This window comes from Myotis davidii, unplaced genomic scaffold, assembly GCF_000327345.1.
Source record: "Myotis davidii unplaced genomic scaffold, ASM32734v1 scaffold924, whole genome shotgun sequence".
NCBI classification, from domain to species: Eukaryota; Metazoa; Chordata; class Mammalia; order Chiroptera; family Vespertilionidae; genus Myotis; species Myotis davidii.
In genome coordinates this window covers 152,794-161,747 of record NW_006294764.1, presented here as the reverse complement: position 1 = coordinate 161,747, position 8,954 = coordinate 152,794, and the positions used below count along the sequence as shown (strand labels likewise).

Here is an 8,954-nt window from a genome sequence, read left to right as displayed (position 1 = left end):
CGGTAAAGAAGTGGGATCAGCCGAAACCGGTTTGCTCAGTGGATAGAGCGTCGGCCTGTGGACTGAAGGGTCCCGGGTTCGATTCCGGTCAAGGGCGTGTGCCTGGGTTGCGAGCACATCCCCAGTGGGAGATGTGCAGGAGGCAGCTGATCGATGTTTCTCTCTCATTGATATTTCTAACTCTCTATTTCTCTCCCTTCCTCTCTGTAAAAAGTCAATAAAATATATTTTAAAAATATATATATATACTTCCATTGATTTCAGAGAGGATGAGAGGGACTGAGAGACAGAAACATCAACGGTGAGAGAGAATCATTGACCAGCCTCTGGCACGTTCCCCACTGGGGATCAAACTCACACCCTGGGCACATGCCCCCAACCAGAATCGAACCCGGGACCCTTCAGTCCTCAGGCCAACGCTCCATCCACTGAGCCGAACAAGCCAGGGCTGTGATAACTTTCAGCAGCACTTTTCTTCAAATAAAGTAATGAATTAAAACTTCCCGCAAATGCTTTTTTTGGCACGACATTCAACATTTTTAAGCGTAAAAATATCTGTGATGTTAACACCTTCAGCAAATTTGACATGAAGTTCTGAAGCTGCTGTCAATACAACAAAATAGCATACATATCATATCGCATATATATCAACATATGTGTAACTACATCTATTGAAAAAAATCCGCATTATTAACTGGTACACCTAGTATATCCTCTTGGATTTCTTTATCATTGTGCAGTGTTCTTCTTTGTCTCTTACGATAGCCTTTGTTTTAAATAATATTTAGTCAGATATAAGAATTGCTACCCCAACTTTTTAAAAATTTCTATTTGCATGAGATCTTTTTCTAGCCCTTTATTTTTAGTCTGTGTGTATCTTTCGTTCAGAAATGGATCTCTGTAGACAGCATATATATGGTTCTTTGGAGCATTTAGTCACTTTTTTTTCTTAAATTTTAATTGATTTTTTTTTTAGAGAGAGAAGAGGGAGAGAGAGAGAAACATCAGTGTGAGAAAGAGATACATTGGTTGCCTCCCACACATGCCCTGACTGGGGATAGAACCTGCAACCCAGGCATGTGCCATGACTGGGAATCAAACCATGAGTTTGTGGTTCATAGTTTGACACTTAACCACTGAGCAACACCAGCCAGGTGAATATAATGTGCTTCGACATCATTTTTTTCCTCTTTATTAAGCTTAGGATTCTTGGATAATCTTGGATATGTGGGTTTATAGTTTGTTTATCTGTTAAATTTGGAAAATTGTCAGCCCGTATTTCTTCAAGTATGTTTTCTGTATTTCCCACTCTCTTCTTTTGTAAGGATTATTAGGCTGCTTGAAGTTGTCTCACAGCTTATTGATGTTCTGTGTATTTTTTTTTGCAACTATTTTTTGTTAGTATTAATTATATGTTACATATGTATGTTCTATGAATACCAGCTTTATTTGAGCACCTGGAAGGTTCTTTATATTCTACCCTCTAACCAGTACCACACCTCATCCTTGGAAGGCCAGTCATTGTAGGAAAGTCATGTCCAGGATTTCCTGGAGGCACTGGCTGGGTAGTTTTGGGAACCAACAAAAGGCATCTAGCTTTACATGTCAAGAATCAAACTGAGCATATGAGTTAATCCTTGAGATGACGCTATTTAACCAGTTAACTGCCATGATATTTTGAATTTAAATATAGAAGTTCTGCCGCTTGCGTCTATGGACGCTTATGGCGTACAAATGGTTAAAAGAGTAGAGATTTTTTTAAAGGCCTTGATAATTCTGAGGAGTCCTTATCCTTATTAAGTCTTGGCTAACAAAACAACTACTCTAAATCACTTCTCTTGCACCATGGTGGCTTGTGCTAGCAGGACATGGGACTAGATCATAGGACAAAGGCCTATATTCATAGCATGGAAAACCAGAATTGGTTCTAGGTTGAGAGCAGATCTGCTTCAAAGGTTTTGCTTTGAGGATTCCAGTCAAGGGGATGTGTGAAAGCTGAAAGTGCCTCTTCCAAATTAGTTCTCCCTAAAAGAGCACCTTTATATAATTGATACAGAGTTGCTGCATAGGATTGTTAGGCACTGTTTGAGAGGCTGGCTTTTCCTGGATCTGTACAGAAAAACAAGTGCTACCAGACCCTGTTGGATGGAGATAATGGGAAACAGTGGGCAGCTTTGTGGCACCTGGGAACATCCATACTCTATGCAGGAAACAAACTGTTGCAGAAAAAACAAAGGCACGCTGGACGACCAGGCCCTCGGGTAGCTGCAGCGTCTCATAGCCGATGTTGGTTCACAGAGGTGAACATAGCAGTGAGAAGGCGGACAGGGACTGGCTGAGTGGCCAGCACATCATGGAGTATGATGCTTACTTTGACATGGCCTTTTAGATAGAAACACATTGAGATGGCTTCTGCCACCTAGGGACTCCTAATAACCAGCCCCCAGCTGGAACTTAGACCAGAGGAGTATGGCAGGCTTAAGTTCGAGAACTGTTGTCACTAAGGCAAAGATAAGCACACAGTTTTGTTCAAAGCTTCTGAGCTGTAAGTTAGCAAGTGACAGGGGACATGTGAAAACTAATAAAGAGATGGGGCTAATTCCTACACCCTGAGGAGGTTGGACATGTTTTATAGACTTGGGGGCCTTATATATGGACTATTTTATTTTTTTAATATATTTTATTGATTTTTTCAAAGAGAGGAAAGGAAAGGGATAGAGAGTTAGAAATATCGATGAGAGAGAAACATCGATCAGCTGCCTCCTGCACATCTCCTACTGGGGATGTGCCCGCAACCAACGTACATGCCCTTGGCCGGAATCGAACCTGGGACCTTTCAGTCCACAGTCTGACCCTCTATCCACTGAGCCAAACCAGTTAGGGCTGTATGGGCTATTTTAAAGAACACTGCCTGAGAACTTCTGTTCTTAAGCACACACATCTCTTAAGCACACTTATTTCTGGGTTAGCCTCTTAGATGCAATATGCAGGGATATAAGTGCAAGAGACTTTGGGACCAAGAGTCTGTTGCCCTTTGAGAAATGTTTGAGCTTTTGGCCATTCCACCTGTATTGAATGAATTCTTCAAGCCTTTGGAAATTTGAGTTAATTCAGCTAGGCATATTGGAACCTGAGGCGTTTCTAGAAGGGCAGGAAATTGGCAAGTTGCTGCTGGATCTTGAATGAATGTCTGGGAGACAGATGTTTAAAGGCAACTTGGGAACAAGAGAGAAACCTCTGGGCTGCCACACTTTTACAAAGAGAGAATCATTAAACTGATGGTGGGCCTGAAAAAATAACCATATGTGCTCATTGCCAATGTGAGGATAAGCTATCTTCCTTAAAGGTTTTCTCAGCCCTCCTCAGAAGTCAACTTCACAAATTGTTTCTTTTCCTTCCCCATCTACAGGTAACAGTCCTTTGGACAGTCCCCGGAATTTCTCTCCAAGTGCACCTGCTCACTTTTCCTTTGTTCCTGCCCGTAGGTAAGTTGATAGAAAACCTCCTGTGTGTTTAGCATGTGTGGAACTTGCATGAATGTCGGTTAACGTCAGCTTCTTCCTTCCAAGTGTGTTACCTTTGGCCACCAACGACCAAAATTCTTTCTTTGCTTTTCTCACCCAGGTTCATGTTTTGTTTTTTATATGCTCTAGGTATTTGCATTTGAATGTTTGAATTGGCAAGTAGATATTAGGGATGAATTTATTTTTATAATTCTAAGCACAAGTCCCCGATTTCCTGAAGTTGTGTTCCAAAACATTATACTCTCAATTGAGAGCTATTCCTACCATGACCAATGAGAAAGAAGATGGGCTGTTTTTCCAGGAGGACCCAGATGTATATTTTTACTCCTGCAACTCAGCCAGTTCCAGTCTCTTTTTCCTTGGGGATAAAGTGACTACCAGGTCTTCACATTAATTTAGAAAGATTTGGTGCATTGCAGAGCCACCCTTATATTCCTCCTCACATTTTAAGTCTCTGAAAGTGATATAAATTTATCTCTGGCACATGATAGCAATCCTGACAGCTCAGCCAATTGCCAGAGTACCACCTGGCCTCTGGAGAAATACAAAGCTGACTGAATGAGTTCGCCCCCACCACATACCAAGGCTCCATGTATAAATAATTTACTTTTCAGAACATTTTCTTTTAAAAAAAAATATATATATATATTGATTGATTTCAGAGAGAATGAGAGAAAAATATCAGTGATGAGAATCACTGATTGGCTGCCTCCTGCGCATCCCCTACTGGGGACTGAGCCCAAAACCTGGGTATAGGTGGACACTCAACCACTGAGCCACATTGGCTGGGCCAGAACATTTTCTAAAATTATTTCTTGGCAAAATTCATGTTCTTTGATTTTATCTTTTATTTTAAAAAATATTCTTGGTTAGACTCAGTCTCTGGCATTAAGACCTCCAGAAAATCATGGTTCCAGATTTGGAAAAATAGCTATGTGTGCTAAATAGATTTAATGAATAGAGAATGATATATACAGCTTGTCTCAAAATTTTATACTTAGACTACTTTTTAAAGAGATAATATAAAAAAGAGCAGATTACTTGAAATAGTATTAACTCACTATTCAAATGACAACCCAAAAGCAATCCATTCCCTCCCTCTTTAGGATTCTGTATAGCTGAAAGGACATAGAAGGTTGGGAGAAGTTTGATGGCTGATAGGGTGTCCCTTCTGACCCTGTTGCCTTATTCTGAACAAATAATATATGAGTTTGTCTCAAGGACTCATCTCTCCTACCCTGTGTCACTTCTAATTAGTTAACCAAGGATCCAGGTAGGAACACTAAGTAGTATAGGAATATGTTGTATTGGTGCATTTGTTTTTCCAGCCCAGATGAAAAGTCTTACTTATCCCAACTTTCCTGCCTTGACTGTGTGTGAACTGTAGCCTCAGATTAGGTATGAGCTGGGACAACAAGGCCTGTGACTGATCTCTATACGTGGCATTGAGTCATTTCCCATTTATTCAGTAAATATTTACTGAGCACCTAGTATGCCCAGGTACTATGTTAGGTACTTAGTTATATAGTGGTAGCAAAATAGACATAATCGCTACTTTCTTGAAACTTAGTAGACTTTGTAGAGTCTGTGTAGTTGTTCCCTTCATAAGGAATGCTGTTTCCTCAGATCTTCACCTAATTAACTCATTTGTGTCTTTAATTTTTCATCTTAAATGTCAGCAGAGGCCTTTCCTAACCATAAAATATGAAGGAGTCCCAATCGTCCGTCATTCTCCACCAAATCATCCATTTTCAAGCTAATACTTTCTAATACCTGATATTTTCTTATTTGATTGTTTTCTAATTCCCCTCAGTCAGAATCAAAGTACCTTTAATGGTGATACCTTAATATGTTGAAAACTGTGTCTCCTGGTATATAATGAGCACTCACTCAGTGCTTATTGATTGAGTGAGTGGTAAATAACAAACAAGCTGACAAATACATAGTTAAAGATTGTGACAAGTACCATGAAGTTAAAGAATATGCTGCTGCATGAAAGTGTAGGAAGGAATGGGGCTGGAGAATCTATATGGGGTGGTCATGTAATGCCTCTCTGGAGGATTGACTTTTAAGCTAAGACCTGAAGGGTAAGAAAGACCCTGCCACGTTGGGAATGATGACGCAGGTGTGTAGACCATTCCAGGCAGGTAGATAGCATGTTCCATTGGTGGCCTTGTATCAGTTTCATTCCCTGGGCTTTGGGTGATGGTATTAAAATACACTGAGATTTAAACAGGTCTGTGCTGGGTGGCATGAAGTGAGTCATATGCATGGAACATGGAACCCTGGGCTATCCCCTTATAGAACATAGTATTGGTGAGAGTGGAGAGGAGGATTTCAACCCTGCCAAACAAAGTACTTACGAATTTTGTTTCCCAAAGTACTGAGGTCAGGCTTGAGTCTTATAGGATCACATTAGTTTAGAATATCACATACACAAAAACAGATTTACTAGTAATGATATGCTAAGGAGAGACCTGTCAGTCCTACAATTTTACTTCAAACTACACAAGTTTCTAAAAAGAAGTTTGGCCTTTGCCAAGTTCAACCAAATGCCAGGAGCCTAACTGATCAGTCTTTCTGGTTTCCTTTGATTCTCACTATAATGTATGTCTTTTCACTACAGTCATGGCCACAGAGCAGACAGGTAATAGCGGACGTGATGGGGAGAGGGGCTGGGAAACTGCTTTGCATGGCCAGACAAAATGGTTTTGTGCTTGGTGAGAACTGGTGTGATGAGTCTTCTCTGGGTAAAAACATTTGGCTTTTCATAACTAGCAGAGGGGGCCCTAAGAAAACCCCTTCTACCTGCTGGAACCAAGGCTCAGAGGTCAGATGCTTGGAGGCAGAAATTACTAAATAGTTTAAAACTTCTGGAGACAAGTCACCCTCATCCCACAACTTTCCTCAGTCATTCAGTGAAATGTCCAGCAGAGGAAATGAAGACATCCTTCAGTGACATTTCTTTCTGACTCTGGCGGTCCCTTCTCTTCAGTTTATAGAAAAATGGTTGCCATGCAATTGGTTTCTATTTCTAACTAAAGGAGGAAAAGTCACCTGTGAAAAAGTATATTTGACAAGGGTTTGGGAAATCCCTCCCTAAGTTAGACTTGTCCCATCTTTGCTGAGCTCAGTTTTCCTGGAATTGACTTGCTTTCTTATGGAGAGCTTCCAGGACCCAACAAAGAGGTCAGAAAGAACATCATATTTGAGCAGCCGCCTGCCTCAGAGACTAGGTTCCAGCAGAGCTTGCTGTCTGGGTGGCATGAAGTTTGAGTCATGTGCATGTGGCATGGAACCCTGGGCTGTTCCCTTAAAGAACATAATAGAGAAGGCTGCTAGGTATTGGTGGGGATGGGGAGGAGGGCTGCAAAAGAAGCCCTAGCAATATTGATTCCTTTTTTCTTCCTCTTCCTCCCCACCTCTCCCTTAACTGTGAGGCCTGGAACAAATTACCCAGATATCTGGGTCTTAGTGTTTTTGAAGATTGAGGTTATTGAACTTCTAATGGCCCTCCATTGCTAATGTCCTAACGTTCTGTGGATAGCAGCAAAGAAGTTTTTCTTCCACTTCAACCAGAGCAGACTATACACTCCAAGCTCCACAAGAAAGAACACTTGTTTTTTAGCACATCCACAGTCCAGGAAGGAATCATTTTTTCTTGTTATAGAAGCTGTAGGCCAGATACCTGCTTGACATTTCTTTCTCTTTTTTTCTTTTTCTTTTTTTTTTTAAAATATATTTTATTAAGGGAGAGAGATAGAGTTAGAAACATCGATGAGAGAGAAACATCGATCAGCTGCCCTCTGCACATCTCCTATTGGGGATGTGGCCGCAACCCAGGTACATGCCCTTGACCGGAACCGAACCCGGGACCCTTCAGTCCGCAGGCCGACGCTCCATCCACTGAGCCAAACCGGTCTCAGCATCTTTTTCTTTTTTTTTTTAACAGCAAAACACATAACTGGTTCTCTATGATGAACGCGTAAGGGTGCATCCTCCCAAGAGCAGCAGGAAGCCTGCCCCAAAACCACATGTATAGCCAAGGCTATGCCACCTCATCCTGATTCATAAGTTACTGTCACTCTTTGGCAAACATTCTCAAAGACTGGTTTTGTGAGTCCCACTGATCCTAGGTAGCCTTTGACACTTAGCCATTGATTGATTCATACTGAGACCCAGATAGTAGTCCACTTCTTTCTGGTTGTCAACCCAATGGCCTGGGGAAGACCAAAGAGGCCTTCACATGGAGCCTTCAAAAGAGAAAATAACTGCATTTCAGTGGCATTTCTCTCCTTGTGATGATGCCTTTAGCTGGTGTCCTGTCATTGCTTCTCTAAAAGTGAGTAAGTTGAGAGTTTAAGGATTTTTATTCCAAAATGACAGTATTGCATAACAGATGTTCTCATCTGTTATCAGATTAATCAAGGACATTAACTCTTTTTAGTAGAGATGTCCGTCTTTGCAGCGGAAAACACACAATAGGCCCGCATAAGAGAGAGACATGAAAGCATATACTGGACTAAGCAGTGCTGTTTTGAGACAAGGGAAGTGGACCGACTGCCGAGGACAATGCTGATGGAAGGACAGTCAAGTCCTAGGCTCAGCGTAGGGTCCTGTAGAAACTGCCTAATAGTATTTTCTTACACAGGACTGATGGACGGCGCTGGTCTTTGGCCTCTTTACCTTCTTCAGGCTATGGAACCAACACTCCTAGTTCTACTGTCTCAGTAAGTAGCCACATTTGTGGCCGTACCTCCTTCACCCTTAGGTAATACTTCTCTACTGGTTATGGCTGTCTGTCCCTACAGCGTGGCAAAGCAGTTCTCAACTTTTCCCGCAAAGCCAAACTCAAAGAAGCTGCTCAAGGATGAGGTTGAGTGGGGCAGAGGGCCACTGGCCCTTTACAGCCATAGCCAGATCCATTTAAAAATAAAAATACATTTGGAAAGAATTAGCCAGCATGCTCTCTGGGCATCAGTTATTCCTGGTGGAATCAGAGAAGGGCTCCATCTGTAGAATGCTTAGGGTACCGTATTTGCCGGCGTATAAGACGATTTTTTGGCCCTGAAAAATATGCCTCCAAGTGGGGGGTCGTCTTATACGCCAGGTACACTTCAGATAGACTGCCCATAGTGCTTGCCCCGTGCCATAGTGACCTCCCGATGCCCGCCCACTTCATTCCACATACCGTTCAGGCATCAGCAGCGCTGCTGGGTGTATGCTCGGCTGTTATGCGATTTTGCTGTTATGCGATTTTACCACACTCGCAAAATCGCACACAGCCGACCATACACCCAGTATGATAGCGCAAAATCACGAATCGCGATACCATACTGGGTGTATGGTTGGCTGTGTGCGATTTTGCGAGTGTGGTAAATTCGGGTTACCGTATATTTCTTTACATATGCATTGAATTTTAAAGAAGGC

General features: G+C 41.9%; 1 protein-coding gene across 8 annotated transcripts in view; it reads left to right on the top strand.

Annotated features, from left to right (window-relative positions):
* The window catches only part of MAST2 (microtubule associated serine/threonine kinase 2), a 133,995-nt gene that overhangs the window by 95,155 nt on the left and 29,886 nt on the right, over positions 1 to 8,954 (top strand). For 5 of the 8 annotated variants that reach the window (XM_015567512.1, XM_006769224.2, XM_015567511.1 and 2 more), the window contains 3 exons: positions 3,410 to 3,485; positions 6,151 to 6,171; positions 8,176 to 8,254. In XM_015567512.1, coding sequence (XP_015422998.1) covers positions 3,410 to 3,485; positions 6,151 to 6,171; positions 8,176 to 8,254 — 176 coding nt within the window. The remainder of the gene's footprint in view (positions 1 to 3,409; positions 3,486 to 6,150; positions 6,172 to 8,175; positions 8,255 to 8,954) is intronic. The other 3 variants (XM_015567514.1, XM_015567513.1, XM_006769226.2) reach the window with 1 other exon arrangement.